Source organism: Phyllobates terribilis, unplaced genomic scaffold, assembly GCF_046119375.1.
Source record: "Phyllobates terribilis strain yellow unplaced genomic scaffold, ASM4611937v1 Scaffold_12__6_contigs__length_324123572, whole genome shotgun sequence".
Taxonomy (NCBI): domain Eukaryota; kingdom Metazoa; phylum Chordata; class Amphibia; order Anura; family Dendrobatidae; genus Phyllobates; species Phyllobates terribilis.
The window spans coordinates 135,623,039-135,642,036 of record NW_027362772.1 but is presented as its reverse complement, the minus strand read 5'-3'; the positions used below and the strand labels follow the sequence as shown (position 1 = coordinate 135,642,036).

At 41.1% G+C, this 18,998-nt stretch overlaps 1 protein-coding gene across 3 annotated transcripts in view; it reads left to right on the top strand.

Annotated features, from left to right (window-relative positions):
- CACNG7 (calcium voltage-gated channel auxiliary subunit gamma 7) overlaps positions 1 to 18,998 on the top strand; it is a 200,517-nt gene that overhangs the window by 97,398 nt on the left and 84,121 nt on the right. For all 3 annotated transcript variants that reach the window (XM_073656295.1, XM_073656293.1, XM_073656294.1), the window contains exon 2: positions 10,342 to 10,579. In XM_073656295.1, the coding sequence (XP_073512396.1) occupies positions 10,384 to 10,579 (196 nt within the window). In that variant the 5' untranslated portion in view covers positions 10,342 to 10,383. The remainder of the gene's footprint in view (positions 1 to 10,341; positions 10,580 to 18,998) is intronic.

The following is an 18,998-nucleotide window of genomic DNA, read 5'->3' as shown; positions in this document are numbered from 1 at the left end:
GTAAATTATTTTTAAACAGGAAGTCCATGTTGCAAAGTTGTTTTTTTTTCGATTAAACACGCCCAAGTTGATTCAATTAATCCATCCAAAGTGTTTACTGTCTCCATCGCAGATTCACAATGCCGGTTTAGTCTGAGTAATGCAAACTTTGGAAAATTGCTGCTGCATGGGCTAAATAATTGGATTTCAATGCGGCATTCATTACCATGGAATCGTTTGTTCGTGTATTGCATATCATTTACTGTGGTTGCAGTTTATCTCACGAATCCTCGTTCTCTTCTTCTTTCAGACGGCATGACAATACACTCATTAGCATGACGACACACCATTGAACTTTCTGTTATCACAAAATTAGGTCTGGAAAATAGCTTATAAACCACTTCTTCATCCCCAGCAAAATGGAAAAAATAAAAGTCCGCTCACCTAATGTCCTTCTCCAAAGCTCCTTAATCCTTACCATGGATTCCAAAGGGCTTACTGCTGTATTCAAACTATATCCAAATATCCAGAGAGGAAATAGGGCCTGTACCTCGAGCTCCTTATAAAATTTCCATTTATTCTGAATCAGGTTAAAAAACAAAAGTCCATTGCATGTAAAACCATACAAGTCTGTCCATCATGATTGAGCCATGCGCTTCGGCTATCCTGTAGCCTTATTCATGATCTCAATTTTTCATAAGAAGTCTAAGATTGAAGTATTCCTTCATGCTGGCTGGATAAATTTTCATTCATTAGTCACGATTTTCGTTCCATAATATATACATATACAGTACAGACCAAAAGTTTGGACACACCTTCTCATTTAAAGATTTTTCTGTATTTTCTGTATTTACAATGAAAATTGTACATTCACACTGAAGGCATCAAAGCTATGAATTAACACATGTGGAATTATATAGTTAACAAAAAAGTGTGAAACAACTGAAAATATGTCTTATATTCTAGGTTCTTCAAAGTAGCCACCTTTTGCTTTGATGACTGCTTTGCACACTCTTGGCGTTCTCTTGATGAGCTTCAAGAGGTAGTCACCGGAAATGGTCTTCCAATAATCTTGAAGGAGTTCCCAGAGATGCTTAGCACTTGTTGGCCCTTTTGCCTTCACTCTGCAGTCCTGCTCACACCAAACCATCTCGATTGGGTTCAGGTCTGGTGACTGTGGAGGCCAGGTCATCTGGCGTAGCACCCCATCATTCTCCTTGTTGGTCAAATAGCCTTACACAGCCTGGAGGTGTGTTTGGGGTCATTGTTCTGTTGAAAAATAAATGATGGTCCAACTAAACGCAAACCGGATGGAATAGCATGCCACTGCAAGATGCTGTGGTAACCATGCTGGTTCAGTATGCCTTCAATTTTGATTAAATCCCCAACCACTGTCACCAGCAAAGCACCCCCACACCATCACACCTCCTCCTCCATGCTTCACGGTGGGAACCAGGCATGTAGAGTCCATCCGTTCACCTTTTCTGCATCGCACAAATACACGGTGGTTGGAACCAAAGATCTCAAATTTGGACTCATCAGACCAAAGCACAGATTTCCACTGGTCTAATGTCCATTCCTTGTGTTCTTTAGCCCAAACAAGTCTCTTCTGCTTGTTTCCTGTCCTTAGCAGTGGTTTTCTAGCAGCTATTTTACCATGAAGGCCTGCTGCACAAAGTCTCTTCTTAACAATTGTTGTAGAGATGTGTCTGCTGCCAGAACTCTGTGTGGCATTGACCTGGTCTCTAATCTGAGCTGCTGTTAACCTGCGATTTCTGAGGCTGGTGACTCGGATAAACTTATCCTCAGAAGCAGAGGTGACTCTTGGTCTTCCTTTCCTGGGGTGGTCCTCATGTGATCCAGTTTCTTTGTAGCACTTGTTGGTTTTTGCAAATGCACTTGGGGACACTTTCAAAGTTTTCCCATTTTTCAATACTGTTCATCCCTGTCCTCACCACAAGGGGGAGAACGGACAGAGATGACTGTATCTAGCTGCTTGCTTGCAGTCCCCTGCTTTCAGTAAATGCTTCTTCTCATCTCCTCACACTTTGTGATGACAGAGCCCCTGCCCTTCACTAGCTTTGAGGGATGATAAATAAATCCTTTCTTGCAGACAGAGTTGGCAAGTCTTATCAGCCCTGATAAAGTAACAGGGGCAGTCTGTGAGTTATGTAATTTGAAATAACCAAAGCCATATCTCCTGCCTCTTTAACTTAGCTCATTGGCCACTTTGTACTTCTTGGTTGGTCCAGATGGACTTGTAACTGCTGAGCCAATCACCACAGTGGTGACACATTAGTCACTGCTGCTGCCAGTGTTTGGCTGCAGCCGTAATATGGCCATCTGGACCTAACAGGACAAATAGGCATCAATAAGTTATCCAAGTTGTGTTGGAACAGGAATGGTAGGAGATCAGTATTGTGAGTGTAATTATCATTTTAAAGCATTCTGTGGGGTTCCATTTTTTGTGGTACCTACATTAGATAAAGCTTAATTAGATGATACTGATGATTCTATCATGCATATTGCTAAGGCTAAGTTCATATGAGAGTTTTTATCTCATCCGAGAAAATTGGTCTGATTATGCTAATCACACTCTGATCGGAGTTTGTTCAGAGTGTGATCAGATAATGATCTGATTTTCTCAGAGGTGGAGAAAAAAAAAGTTTTGTCAGTCCTTGAAAATCGGACCGTTCTCGGATGTCAAATGTAGTCCAATTTTTTCCACGTATCCATACACATTAATGGCCAAGTGCCACCAGATACTCAGATGCAAAGCGTGTATGCTGCGATTTTTTTCCTCAGACTGGTCTGGTCAGAAGAAAAATTATACATGTGCAAGGCCCCATAAAATAACATGGGGACGAGTGCTATTCATCAAAACCACAGATAGCACTCTTCCGATTTTTACAGTCGTGTGCATGAGCTGTTAGAGAAATAATACTATCAGATATTTTTCATATTGTGTTAGACATCTACAATAAATATTTGGGTATATTATATTTGGTGCTTCAAAATGTAAGGCATATTATATATTCCGTGGCAACTTCCCTTTTGATTCTCTTTTTTTTTCCTTTGACACTGATTTGATTATTTAATTTAAGTGTATGTGTTACATAACGTGTGAATACAGAAAAGTGTTAAGAACAGTGTAAAAATGCAAATGCAACTACTGTTTTGTATTGTTCACGTGTATTCCTCCATCTCCTTTTACCCTGGGTTAAAGAAGTTGAGTATTAATTAACTAAATACATGTCGGAACTAAACACTTAACTTTGCTAGGGTCCATAGGTCCTCTCACAGTTTGGCTACTACTATAATCATAAATGTCGATTGATGGCCTGAGGTTACCTTCGTGTTTATGTCATAGTTTTCACAATAGTTAATTTCAGAAGATAAATGACCGGCTTTCTAGGAAGACCCAGTCCATGTATATCACATGCTGAAAAAGACCAATAAGGGGCTATGTGGCTATGTAGGAAACCATGATTACATTATTTTCAGACTTTGAGTATTACCCAGAGCCAGGGAAAGGTCTTACTTCTGAGCTTCAGCTCTACCTTTTATTCATCTATTTGGTATCTGCAACCATTCTTGTCCACTAGTGAGCCATAACCGGGTAAATTACATGACCACATTGATTTCCTGTGTTACATCAACTGAACAACAACTGCTCATTGGTAGAACATCCTAAATCGAGCAATCGGCAAATCATATGCAGATGAATCCATATCCATGGCTTTTAGGGTGGAAATCTAGGGCATATTACACTCCACAACACACATCACTTACAACTCCTGTCTTTGGGACCATGGTGGATCTACCTACTGGTCATTAAAATTCTGATAGTTATTGGGTGGCTGAATTTATGGATTAACAGTGAAACAATAAGTTACTTGAAAAAGCTTGTTACTTTATCTCTCAATGTGTATTAATACAAAATGTCTTTATAGTATGGATTATGGAATGTGATAAAACAAGAAAATAAAGAAAATTAGACTTACCCTGTTTGGGACTCACCTGGTTAGATGGATTCAGTAAGCAAAGCCATAAGTCAGGGTGAGCACAAAGGCTGAAGGTGATTGCACAGTGGGAAAGACACACTGAAAAACACAAAGGATATAGCCATACACAGGAACTGAAGAAATGTAGGCTTTCTACAAATTGCTGAAGTATAATGTGAACAAGTTTAGAGAAGAGTTCGTTAAGCTTAGAGCAGATAAGGGGTTGATCAGCAAGCAGTGCATAGCCGCTAGCAGCAGAGATGAAGAAGAAACTTGTTTATAGAGAAGATACATTCAGATTCAGGAGTGTTTGAAGTGTGAACAAGTCCAAATAATTGTTTGTTTTGCTTACAGGTGATGAAGGGTTAATCCGCATGTAACATAGTAACATAGGTTGAAAAAAGACCTAGGTCCATCAGGTTCAACCTTCCTCTCCCAATTGTACTCCCTACACTAACACTACACTAACTTACTAACTAACTGGGGCTAGGTCTCACAATGTATTACTATTAGTATTACCATTTTTATTATTGCTGCACTATTACAGTTAAAAATCTACACATTTCTAATTTAATTTTTTAAATTAATTTTATATTTTGCATTACTCTTGTGATTCTAATAATGGTATTACTAAAATTCCTATGCCTAAATCTGTTGATCCAGAAGAAGGCAAAAACCCCAGGACACATTCAGCCAGGGGAAAAATTCCTTCTTGACCCTGAGAAAATGTCTGAGTCAGGAAGTTAATGCAGGTTGTAGAATTCACAGGAGTTTGCAGATATGATTGCAGCTGAGAAAACATGATGTTGGCAAACTTCAAAGTACACGGCAACTAAACGCATTGCTTTGTCAGTACTCATACACCCATATGTGTCTAATTAGATCTTAAAAGGCCTTGGTTGTTGCTGTCACTAAGGTTCACAGGGCAACCTGCAAAACCCAATGTGGAGCACAGCAAAGGGCAGTGGCCATAGGGGAAGGGAGCAGAGCTCAGTCTATATAGATGCTACATACCCTTTGAATAACTTGCCACTCTGGCACCTCAATAGTGGGAACCACTGAGAGAAAGAAATGACCTTGTAGATTCTATTGTCTATAGTGACCTCTAAGAGGAGAGGCAATGAAAACCTCCAAATCTACAGCTTTGCATACTTATCATGTTCTGCCAAAGACAGAACTTAATAGGTCAGTTAAATGACAGTAAACTGCAACACTGACATATTGCAGAATCAAGTCACAAGGTTCTCGGGTAGACTAAAAAGTGTTGCAAAAAATTTAAAATGTTCAAAGATGTTTGAAAAAAAAAACACGTCAAAAATATAAATAACCCTTTTTCCCATTCTGTAACTCTAAATTAATTAAATAAATAAAAGAGCAAACATATTTGGTATCTCTGCATCTATAAAAGTCTGAACTTGCAAAATATCACATTATTAAATATCATACAATTAATGATGATAAAAGCACAGTTGTTTTAGAATTTCTAACTGAAAAATACGTTTTTTTGAAAAAGTGTATTCCTCCTGAAAAATTATAAACAGAATTTGTGCTACAAGGAATAAATTTCAGATACATTAATTAATTGTATTTCATTGCAGAGATTAATCCTAACAGAATTTTTTTTTTTGCTGCGAAGCGTGTGCTGCCTTCAGTATAACACCTTGCTGAGACACAGATCATTAGCGGGTGAACTTGCTGTCCATTGCTTAATATCTGCAGCAGATGTCACTTTCTGTCTCCTGTATATTATGTGATTTGTTAATGGCTGTCATGGAGTGTGCTAGATCTGTACGTGTTGTGCAATATTAATGCCTTTTCATTTATTTCTTTGAAAAAAATTTCTCTACAAACTATTTTTACTGATCACTCGATGATTTATGTGCTTCTTTTTCCCACTTGTTTAATATTGTGAGAGTTTTCTATTAGTAGTTTGCATTCTGCAAATTCTTCAATTCTTGATTAATCCAGGAAAACATTTTAAAGTTTAAAAATGTATGAATTTTACACACTTGAATACTAGCAGCCACTTGATCTAGTATGATCACCAATTTTTCCATTAAAGATTAATGGGTGGTTATAACAACTGTGTCCACACTACTAATGTTTAGGAATATCAATGAATGAATCCAACCCCTGTTTACAGTGATGACCTCAGGAAAATGTGTAACTAAATGTATTTGTAACTTGTCTTAAATGGGATATTCCAAATTTGTAAAATTTCCCCTATCCAATGGGATAACTTTCTGCTTGCTTTGTGTCAAACCATTGGGACCCCTACCAATCCAGAGAACTGGGGCTCTGAAGAGCCCTTTGTGAATAGATCGGTGATTGATCATGTACACCTCCACCCCATTCATTTTTAAAGTGGTTTTCCGGCTTTAGGCTACGAGTCTGCAGTTATTCTATGTGACTACAGACTTGTGAATCTTCACAGGGCACGCATTGCGTGCTCTGAGGATTCTTCTGTGCTGGCGTTGAGAGCATGATCACAGGTATGGGATTTGCATACATGTGGTCACGTGCCAACTAGACGTACATGGCTTCTCTCAATACAGGTGTATTGAGTGAGGCTGGTCACTTCTAGTTGGAATGTGGCAGTCACATGACCACATGCTCCCGGTGCCGGCACCGGAGAATCCTCACAGCACACAGTGCACTTGATGTGAGGATTCGCAAGTCTGCTGTCACATAGAGTCACTGCAGACTCGTAGCCTAAGATTGGATAACCCCTTTAACGGGAATACTGAAGACCAGCCGAATGCTGTGCTTGGTTATCTATGGCAGTCCCATACAGAATAAATGGAGTAGAAGTGTTAATGATCAACCACCGCCCCATTCAGCTGGGGTTCGGTTCTTGGGATGGGTGGAGGTCCCAGTCATTGAATCCCCAGCGATCAGGAAGTTTTCCTTTATACTATAGATAGGGGATAACCTCCAAACTTGATAAATCCCTCTTAAATATTTCTGTGTTTATTGTTTTCTAATGTTTGTTATAATGGTTATTATTATGGACTAATATGAATTTATTTTCTTTACTACTCCCAGCATCATATTTTTACCTTTAGTAGATTTTGCTTTTAAACGATTAAATAAAGGATCATTCCTGTATTATAAGGTTGCAGCATATCCTCCTGATATACAGTATTAGTAATAAATATAGGCTACTTACCTGTGACACTAACTTCTATAAGAGGCCTAGTGAACTGGTTACATTTTAAACACCCAAAAAAGTTAAGTGCAATAAAACAAAGTAACAAATAAGAAACTCTGTAAACACCTCATAGAGGCTTTTATAAATGTCTCCAGAGTTACATGTTAACCTTTAGTCTAGTACTGTATGTCTAATATTATTCTATATTTAATATGCTTTTACAGAGAAATGGAAATCAAATAATCTAAAATTCTCTGCAGTTTTGGCTAAATGTAACATGTTCAAAATAGTATGAGATTGTGTGGAGCTTTCTGTCTGGCGTGAGTGACTCAGAGTATAAGTTCACTCATTCAGTTTCATTTTTTTTCTTGGTCCTAGTCTGTGTCACCAAAAGTGTCCTATTACGGCCTGTTTTTTTGTTTAGTTTTTTTTTTTAGAATGATATGAGAGAATAGAATAATATTGTCCTACAGAAAATAATTACTTCAAGTTAGTGCTGCTAAAGGTGGTTCTACAAGCTAGTGACTCATGGGGTGTACTTAATATTTACAAACTGAATTTGCAGAAATTTTCCATGTTTGGTTCATCTGAAGTTGTATTTACCCAATTCTAAGACCTAAGATCAGATTTTTTTTATGTCCTAATATGTAAAACCAAAAAATTCAAAGAGGGTGTCCTTAGATTTTATCATGGTTGTATGTAATGAATGTTTGTGATTTCATGTATGTTTGTCAGAATTTTGTGTGTCCATGTCTTTACGTAAAACTGCACATGTAAGTGTGTATGTCTGTATTTTATGCATGAGCAGACTTATCATTGGATCAACCTGTGCAGCCGTGCAGGGGCCCAAGAGGTAAGGGGTCCACTACCACCTCCAAAACATGTGGAATTGTACAAACTGCAAAGAGTCCTTATACTGTTCTTGCACAGGGGCCTTTTCCTTTCTGTGTCCCAAGTGATTTTATAAATGTGCATCCATTGTGTGTTTGTGCCCGCTTATAACTAAGGTACATGTGTGCTGGATGTTCACTTACAGTGGTGGCCAAAAGTATTGGCACCCCTGCAATTCTGTCAGATAATACTAAGTTTCTTCCTTAAAATGATTGCAATCACAAATTCTTTGGTATTATTATCTTCATTTAATTTGTCTTTAATGAAAAAACACAAAAAGAATTGTCCTAAAGCCAAATTGGATATAATTCCACACCAAACCTAAAAAAGGGGGTTGACAAAAGTATTGGCACTGTTTGAAAAATCATGTGATGCTTCTCTAATTCGTGTAATTAACTGCACCTGTAACTTACCTGTGGCACCTAACAGGTGTTGGCAATAACTAAATCACACTTGCAGCCAGTTAACATGGATTAAAGTTGACTCAACCTCTGTCCTGTGTCCTTGTGTGTACCACATTGAGCATGGAGAAAAGAAAGAAGACCAAAGAACTGTCTGAGGACTTGAGAAACCAAATTGTGAGGAAGCATGAGCAATCTCAAGGCTACAAGTCCATCTCTAAAGACCTGAATGTTCCTGTGTCTTCCGTGCGCAGTGTCATAAAGAAGTTTAAAGCCCATGGCACTGTTGCTAACCTCCCTAGAAGTGGACGGAAAAGAAAAATTGACGAGAGATTTCAACGCAAGATTGTGCGGATGGTGGATAAAGAACCTCTACTAACATCCAAACAAGTTCAAGCTGCCCTGCAGTCCAAGGGTACAACAGTGTCAACCCGTACTATCCATCGGCGTCTGAATGAAAAGGGACTGTATGGTAGGATACCCAGGAAGACTCCACTTCTTACCCCGAGACATAAAAAAGCCTGGCTGGAGTTTGCCAAAACTTACCTGAGAAAGCCTAAAACGTTTTGGAAGAATGCTCTCTGGTCAGATGAGATAAAAGTAGAGCTTTTTGGGAAAAAGCATCAACATAGAGTGTACAGGAAAAAAAAAGAGGCATTCAAAGAAAAGAACACGGTCCCTACAGTCAAACATGGCAGAGGTTCCCTGATGTTTTGGGGTTGCTTTGCTGCCTCTGGCACTGGACTGCTTGACCGTGTGCATGGCATTATGAAGTCTGAAGACTACCAACAAATTTTGCAGCATAATGTAGGGCCCGGTGTGAGAAAGCTGGGTCTCCCTCAGAGGTCATAGGTCTTCCAGCAGGACAATGACCCAAAACACACTTCCAAAAGCACTATAAAATGGTTTGAGAGAAAGCACTGGAGACTTCTAAGGTGGCCAGCAATGAGTCCAGACCTGAATCCCATAGAACACCTGTGGAGAGATCTCAAAATGGCAGTTTGGAGAAGGCACCCTTCAAATATCAGGGACCTGGAGCAGTTTGCCAAAGTAGAATGGTCTAAAATTCCAGCAGAGCAATGTAAGAAACTCATTGATGGTTACCGGAAGCGGTTGTTCGCAGTTATTTTGGCTAAAGGTTGTGCAACCAAGTATTAGGCTGAGAGTGCCAATACTTTTGTCTGGCCCTTTTTTGGAGTTTTGTGTGAAATGATCAATGATTTGATTTTTGCTTCATTCTCTTTTGTGTTTTTTCCTTGCAAGCAAATTAAATGAAGATAATAAGACCAAAGAATTTGTGATTGCAATGATTTTCAGGAAGAAACTGAGTATTATCTGACAGAATTGCAGGGGTGCCAATACTTTTGGCCACCACTGTATGGAGCAAGTGTGTGACTTGTGCACAAGCTTTGGGACCTCACTTACCCAGAGGGACAATAGGAGTCAAAACTGACACTCCTTCCTTTAGACCCAAGAACAAAGTTGATGTATGTAATCAATTAATAATTTATACAGTGACATTTTACAGGACTGTCAAGTCACCCACTTTCTAAGGTTCCTCACCTGATCACCAACGCGGTTGACACAGTCTGTGAACACGGGACCAAACACATGTACATTTTATTTTTTTTTTTTTCCTCGTTCTTTCCCTTTGTCTGCTCTACCTGTGACAACAAAGTAGAAGTAATTCCACCTACCGCCACTCCTTTAAATGTCACACACCTCTCATGGACCACCCTATGGAGGGCTCGAGGGCTCTTATAGGTTGACATCTCTGTTCATATTTCAGAATTAAAGTGGCTATTTTAAAGTTTTTCTCCTTAGAGATTCTTAAAAACCATTTTAAACCTGTTCGGACTTCATACATAATGAGTGTCCCAGTGATACTAATCTTACATATTATTTTTCTTAACAGGTAACTGCAAAATCTGTAACTGGATTCCTCCTACGCCCTAGGATGAGTAATTGCAGCAGCCGTGCATTGACCCTACTTAGTAGTGTCTTTGGAGCGTGTGGTCTCCTTCTGGTAGGCATAGCTGTTAGCACTGACTACTGGTTGTACATGGAAGAAGGGATTGTCCTACCTCAAAATCAAACAACTGAAGTCAAGATGGCGTTACATGCTGGCCTATGGAGAGTATGTTTTGTCGCTGGTAAGGTGTTCATTATATCCTGTCATTTGTATGTGCCCAGCTGGGAAATAAAAATAATCCTATACTACATTTTTTGATTTAACACTATTTATTTTGTTTTGTTTATACACTGCTCAAAAAAATAAAGGGAACACTCAAATAACACATCCTAGATCTGAAGGAATGAAATATTCTCATTGAATACTTTGTTCTGTACAAAGTTAAATGTGCTGACAACAAAATCACACAAAAATCATCAATGGAAAGTAAATGTATTAACCAATGGAGGCCTGGATTTGGAGTCACCCCCAAAATTAAAGTGGAAAAACACACTACAGGCTGATCCAACTTTGATGTAATGTCCTTAAAACAAGTCAAAATGAGGCTCAGTATTGTGTGTGGCCTCCACGTGCCTGTATAACCTCCCTACAATGCCTGGGCATGCTCCTGATGAGGTTGCGGATAGTCTCCTGTGGGATCTCCTCCCAGACATGGATTAAAGCATCCGCCAACTCCTGGAAAGTCTTTGGTGCAACGTGACGTTGGTGAATGGAGCGAGACATAATGTCCCAGATGTGCTCAATCGGATTCAGGTCTGGGGAACCGGCAGGCCAGTCCATAGCTTCAATGCCTACATCATGCATGAACTGCTGACACACTCCAGCCACATGAGGTCTGGCATTGTCCTGCATTAGGAGGAACCCAGGGCCAACCGCACCAGCATATGGTCTCACAAGGGGTCTGAGGATCTCATCTCGGAACCTAATGGCAGTGAGGCTACCTCTGTCAAGCACATGGAGGGCTGTGCGGCCCTCCAAAGAAATGCCACCCCACACCATTACTGACCCACAGCCTAACCGGTCATGCTGAAGGATGTTGCAGGTAGCAGATCACTCTCCACGGCGTCTCCAGACTCTGTCACGTCTGTCACATGTGCTCGGTGTAAACCTGGTTTGATCTGTGAAGAGCACAGGGCGCCAGTGGCGACTTTGCCAATCCTGGTGTTCTGTGGCAAATGCCAAGCGTCCTGCACAGTGATGGGCTGTGAGCACAACCCCCATCTGTGTAAGTCGGACCCTCATACCACCCTCATGGAGTTTGTTTCTAACCATTTGTGCAGACACATGCACATTTGTAGCCTGCTGGAGGTCATTTTTCAGAGCTCTGGCAGTGCTCCTCCTGTTCCTCCTTGCACAAAGGCGGAGGTAGCTGTCCTGCTGCTGGGTTGTTGCCCTCCTACTGCACCCTCCACATCTCCTTGTGTACTGGCCTGTCTCCTGGTAGCGCCTCCAGCCTCTGGACACTACACTGACAGACACAGCAAACCTTCTTGCCACAGCTCGCATTGATGTGCCATCCTGGATGAGCTGCACTACCTGAGCAACTTCTGTGGGTTGTAAAGTATGTCTCATGCTACCACGAGTGTGAAAGCACAACCAACATTCAAAAGTGACCAAAACACCAGCCAGAAAGCATTGGTACTGAGATGTGGTGTGTGGTTCCCACCTGCAGGACCACTCCTTTATTGAGGGTGTCTTGATAATTGACAATAATTTCCATCTATTGTCTATTCCATTTGCACAACAGCAAGTGAAATTGATTGACAATCAGTGTTGCTTCCAAAGTGGACAGTTTGATTTCACAGAAGTTTGATTTACTTGGAGTTATATTCTGTTGTTTAAATGTTCCCTTTATTTTTTTGAGCAGTGTATTTATATGTATAATGTAAGTTCCATATATAAATACTTGATTATTATATATGGGATAATAGACCCCATCCTATAAGCCAAGTATTTTTTGCTGATGACATGCAATATTCCTGAATACAGTACAGACCAAAAGTTTGGACACACCTTCTCATTTAAAGATTTTTCTGTATTTTCATGATTATGAAAATTGTACATTCACACTGAAGGCATCAAAACAATGAAATAACACATGTGGAATTATATACTTAACAAAAAATTGTGAAACAAATGAAAATATGTCTTATATTCTAGGTTCTTCAAAGTAGCCACCTTTTGCTTTGATGACTGCTTTGCACACTCTTGGCATTCTCTTGATGAGCTTCAAGAGGTAGTCACCGGAAATGGTCTTCCAACAATCTTGAAGGAGTTCCCAGAGATGCTTAGCACTTGTTGGCCCTTTGCCTTCACTCTGCGGTCCAGCTCACCCCAAACCATCTCGATTGGGTTCTAGTCTGGTGACTGTGGAGGCCAGGTCATCTGGCGTAGCACCCCATCACTCTCCTTCTTGGTCAAATAACCCTTACACAGCCTGAAGGTGTGTTTGGGGTCATTGTCCTGTTGAAAAATAAATGATGGTCCAACTAAACGCAAACCGGATGGAATAGCAGGCCGCTGCAAGATGCTGTGGTAGCCATGCTGGATCAGTATGCCTTCAATTTTGAATAAATCCCCAACAGTGTCACCAGCAAAGCACCCCCACACCATCACACCTCCTCCTCCATGCTTCACGGTGAGATCCGTTCACCTTTTCTGCGTCGCACAAAGACACGGTGGTTGGAACAAAAGATCTCAAATTTGGACTCATCAGACCAAAGCACAGAATTCCACTGGTCTAATGTCCATTAATTGTGTTCTTTAGCCCAAACAAGTCTCTTCTGCTTGTTGCCTGTCCTTAGCAGTGGTTTCCTAGCAGCTATTTTACCATGAATGCCTGCTGCACAAAGTCTCCTCTTAACAGTTGTTGTAGAGATGTGTCTGCTGCTAGAACTCTGTGTGGCATTGACCTGGTCTCTAATCTGAGCTGCTGTTAACTTGCGATTTCTGAGGCTGGTGACTCGGATAAACTTATCCACAGAAGCAGAGGTGACTCTTGGTCTCCCTTTCCTGGGGTGGTCCTCATGTGAGTCAGTTTCTTTGTAGCGCTTGATGGTTTTTGCAACTGCACTTGGGGACACTTTCAAAGTTTTCCCAGTTTTTCACACTGACTGACCTTCATTTCTTAAAGTAATGATGGCCACTAGTTTTTCTTTACTTAGCTGCTTCTTTCTTGCCATAATACAAATTCTAACAGTCTATTCAGTTGGACTATCAGCTGTGTACTCACCAGACTTCTGCACAACACAACTGATGGTCCCAACCCCATTTATAAGGCAAGAAATCCCACTTATTAAACCTGACAGGGCACACCTGTGAAGTGAAAACCATTTCCGGTGACTACCTCTTGAAGCTCATCAAGAGAATGCCAAGAGTGTGCAAAGCAGTCATCAAAGCAAAAGGTGGCTACTTTGAAGAACCTAGAATGTAAGACATATTTTCATTTGTTTCACACTTTTTTGTTAGCTATATAATTCCACATGTGTTAATTCATAGTTTTGATGCTTTCAGTGTGAATGTACAATTTCCATAGTCATGAAAATACAGAAAAATCTTTAAATGAGAAGGTGTGTCCAAACTGTTGGTCTGTACTGTATATTATCATAATATAATATGATTCAGCAAAGTTTTCATGCCATAATTCTGGCTTAAAACACTATGAGTAGTCTAAAAGTTGTTTTTTTTCGCATCGCAAAGTTAGAGAAAAAATTAATGTTTTAACATTTTCATGCCACTTTTGGTCAGCTCCACTAAAGTAGGCGTAGATGAGGGGAAGCCAGGTTGGGTTGGTTTTTCGGAAAATGGAGTAATAGATTTAACAACAAAAACAATTTTTTATTACTTCACCATTTCCTACAAGGCTATGTGGTTACTTTAGTGAAAGTGGAAATGTACATTTAGGCCACAGCCCCACTATCGGTGTTTGATCAGTATTTTTTCTCAGGAGTGGGAGCTAAAACCAGGTGAGGAACAATCAGAGAAAAGGTATAATAGAAACAAGTCACCAATTCTGCATTTATCACCCACTCCTGGTTTTGGCTCCCACTCCTGTGAAAAAATACCGACCCAATACTGATAGTGGTGCCATGACCTTAGGGTGACACACTCCCTTTAAATCAAGTTTCAATATTAAACATTTTTTTTTTTATATTTTTTTTTCTTTTACATTTTCCAGATTCACTCCTTAACATTGAAATTGGAGCACTAAGAGAGAAAAGTCATGGATTGATGAAAATCACAGGATGTATACCCATGTTAATGATATTCAAATGATGAATAAATGGAAACTAAATTTTCAAAACACATCAATGTACTCAATATCGTGTACGGGTGCGATGCGCAGAAAAACACGCACTTACACTGTTTAGCATGCTATCAATGAGGTTATTAATAGCTGTCTGAGGAATGTTCTCCTACACTGAATGTAGTTGGGCAAATAATCATGATCCACTTCTGGCAGCTTCTTTTGTCATTGCCAATTAATGACTTCCTAAATGTGCTCAATGAGATACAAGACTGGAGATGCTGCAGGCCATGGTAGCATAACTTGGTCACAAAGGCTGTTCACAGTGTCACGAACGACATGCAGTTTGGGCTCCTAAAACACTTTGGAAAAATGGCCTAACCATTGTTGCCACCACCAAATCAATGTAATACCAAGCTGATAGTGTACTTAGAATGAAGAGTAAATGGTCCAGAAATTGCACTTTATGCCACCTCACACCAAATCCCTGAAGAAGGACCATTGGGATGTTCCCTTGTAAAAGCCTCTTTATGGTATTCACCTGTGGTGACAAGACCAATGTCCAGCTATCTTTGCAAGACAAAAGCAGTACTCATTGCTGAAGAAGATAGACCTTTGTTCCAGCCTCCATTCCTCCATTACAGCCTCCGGAAAGTCAAACTTGTCCTACTCCTGGATTATGTTGTGGCGTAGCTAAATGTATGGTAGTCAGACCCCTCTAGTCTTTATTCCAGGAACACAAAAAACTCAGCATTACATTGATTTGGTGGTGGAATTAATCATACGGCAATTTCTCCAAAGTGTCCCAAGAGCTGTTTTTAAGCACATCATCATTAATCTGCATCTTGCTTGTGCTGCTGTGAGCAGTGGTGTACCGCTTATGTCGGCAGGCCACGCCACTGCTATGGGGCCCGTGAAGTGGGGGGCCAGTGCCGAGCCCTCACCGCAGCGGTCCCTCACCCCACCAGGCCTGCCTCCGCCCGTTAGCACCTGCACTGCCCGGCTACCCGCACAGAATGATGGGGGTGGAAGTGTCTGCTGACACTCCCTCCTCCATCATCATTGCTCACGCTGATGGCCGGAGGGGTGCCCAGTGCGAGCAATGATGATGAAGGAGGGAGTATCAGCAGATGCTTCCACCCCGATCATTCTTCCTCAACTTCTGACGAGTAAGAGCATCAGGCACGATGACGTCATTACAGGGCACTTGCTGATCTGAGATGTCCGGCACTTCACACCACACGTAGCGGAGATTGGAGCATCTGGTGGAACCAGGAGAGGTGAGTACTGTTTTTTTTTTTTAATTACTGACTGGTGACCGTAATACAGTATGGTGGGTGCTTTATATTGTGTGGAAGACCATGGGGGCAGTGCATTATATTGTGTAGAGGGCCATGGGGTGCATTATACTGTATGGAGGACCATGGGGGTGCATTATGCTGTATCGAGGACCATTGAGGTGCATTGTATTGTGTGGAGGACCATGGTGGTGCATTATGCTGTATAGAGTATGATGGGGGTGCATTATACTGTATAGAGGATGATAGGATTGCATTATACTGTATGGAGGACCATTGGGTGCATTATACTGTATGGAGGATCATGGGGATGCATTATATTGTGTGGAGGACCATGGTGGTGCATTATTCTGTATGGAGGACCGTGGGGGTGCATTATACTGTATAGAGGACCATGGGAGTGCATTATACTGTATGGAGGACCATGGGGGTGCATTATACTGTATGGAGGACCATGGGGTGGATTATACAGTATGGAGGCCATGAGGGGTGCATTATACTGTATGGAGGATCATGGGGGTTACATTATATTGTGTGGAGGACTATGGTGGTGCATTATTCTGTATGGAGGACCATGAGCATTTTATTAAATGGAGGACCATGGGAAGAGAATTGTATTATATGGAGGATCATGGGGAGAGCATTTTATTATATGGAGGAGCATTTCATTATATGGAGGACCATGGGGAGTGCACTATATTTTATGGAGGACCATGGGGAGTGGGGAGTGCACTGTATTGAATGGAGGACCATGGGGAGAGCATTATACTACATGGAGAATTATGGGGGGCGCATTATACTATATTAAAGGCTATGTGGGGCCATTCTAATATGTGGGGGTTCATTATACTGTATGCAAGCAATTATACAGTGTGAATGTTTGTGTGGGTTCATCAAACTGTGTGGGGGGCTTTATATTGCTTGGAGGTCCATTATACTGTATGTAGGCCCATTAATGTGCATGGAGAGCTGTGTGGGGGTCACAGTTGGGGGATAATACTGTGTTGGGGTCACCATACTTTGCCTTGGGATTTGAGGTGGGTACAGTAGGGTCATTATACTGTGCATGTGGAGGAATTCACCATGGCGGTGTCATACTGAGTTTGGGGGGGCACTTTAGCTTGCATAATACTTTATGTGGAATCTAAGAGGAATCTAAGACTTCAGCAGGAGGAAAATGACTATGTAAATGCTGAAAAGTTGTGAGATCAGCTTTTCTGTGACCCCAACAATTATTAAATTTTTTTTTTTGGTTGGGGGGGTCCCAATTAGAACTTCTGCAATGGGGCCTCATGATTTCTATGTACTCCCCTGGCTGTGAGCAGCGTGCATGGCCTAAACGTGCTACAATGGCCTTCAGTGTCTCCAGACCTGTCTCCCATCGAGCACATCTGGGATGCCATTTGTTGGCAACTCCAAAATACCTTGATGATTTGCGTGTCCATGTGCATCAAGCGCAGCACACCATTAATAACCTTCTTGATAGCAGCCAAGGCTGTAAGTGTATATACAGTGGGTATGGAAAGTATTCAGACCCCTTTACACTTTTCACTCTTTGTTTTATTGCAGCCATTTGGTAAATTCTAAAAAGTAAATTTTTTTTTCTCATTAAAGTACACTCTGCACCCCATCTTGACTGAAAAAAACAGAAATGTAGACATTTTTGCAAATTTATTAATAAAAAAAAACTGAAATATCACATGGTCATAAGTATTCGGACCCTTTGCTCAGTATTGAGTAGAAGCACCCTTTTGAGCTAGTACAGCCATGAGTCTTCTTGGGAATGATGCAACTAGTTTTTCACATCTGGATTTGGGGATTCTCTGCCATTCTCCCTTGCAGATCCTCTCCAGTTCCGTCAGGTTGGATGGGCAACGTTGGTTGACAGCCATTTCCACGTCTCTCCAGAGATGCTCAATTGGGTTTAGGTCAGGGCTCTGGCTGGGCCAGTCAAGAATGGTCACAGAGTTGTTCTGAGACCACTCCTTTGTTGTTTTAGCTGTGTTCTTAGGGTCATTGTCTTGTTGGAAGGTGAACCTCCGGCCAAGTCTGAGGTCCAGAGCACTCTGGAAGAGGTTTTCATCCAGGATATCTGTGTACTTGGCCGCATTCATGGTTTTCCTTCAATTGCAACCAGTTGTCCTGTCCCTGAAGCTGAAAAACACCCCCATAGAATGATGCTGCCACCACCATGTTTCACTGTTGGGATTGTATTGGGCACGTGATGAGCAGTGCCAGGTTTTCTCCATACATACCACTTAGAATTATCACCAAAAAGTTCTATCTTCATCTCATCAGACCAGAGAATCTTATTTCTCATAGTCTGGGAGTCCTTCATGTGTTTTTGAGCAAACTCTATGCAGGCTTTCATATGTCTTGCACTAAGGAGAGGCTTCTGTTGGGCCACTCTGCCATAATGGCCCGACTGGTGGAGGGCTGCAGGAATAGTTGACTTTGTGGAACTTTCTCCCATTTCCCTACTGCATCTCTGGAGCTCAGCCACAGTGATCTTGGGGTTCTCCTTTACCTCTCTCACCAAGGCTTTTCTCCCACGATTGCTCAGTTTGGCTGGACGGCCAGGTCCAGGAAGACTTCTGGTGGTCCTAAACTTCTTCCATTTAAGGATTATGGAGGCCACTGTGCTCTTAGGAACCTTGAGTAATGCAGGAATTATTTTGTAACCTTGGCCAGATCTGTCTCTGAGCTCCTTGGGCAGTTCCTTTGAGCTCATGATTCTCATTTGGTCTGACATGCACTGTGAGCTGTGAGGTTTTATATAGACAGGTGTGTGCCTTTCCAAATCAAGTCCTATCAGTTTAATTAAACACAGCTGGACTCCAATGAAGGAGTAGAACCATCTCAAGGAGGATCACAAGGAAATTGACAGCATGTGATATAAATATGAGTGTCTGAGCAAAGGGTCTGAATACTTATGACCATGTGATATTTCAGTTTTTCTTTTTTAATAAATGTGTAAACATTTCTACATTTCTGTTTTTTTTCAGTCAAGATGGGGTGCAGAGTGCAGAGTGTACTTTAATGAGAAAAAAATGAAC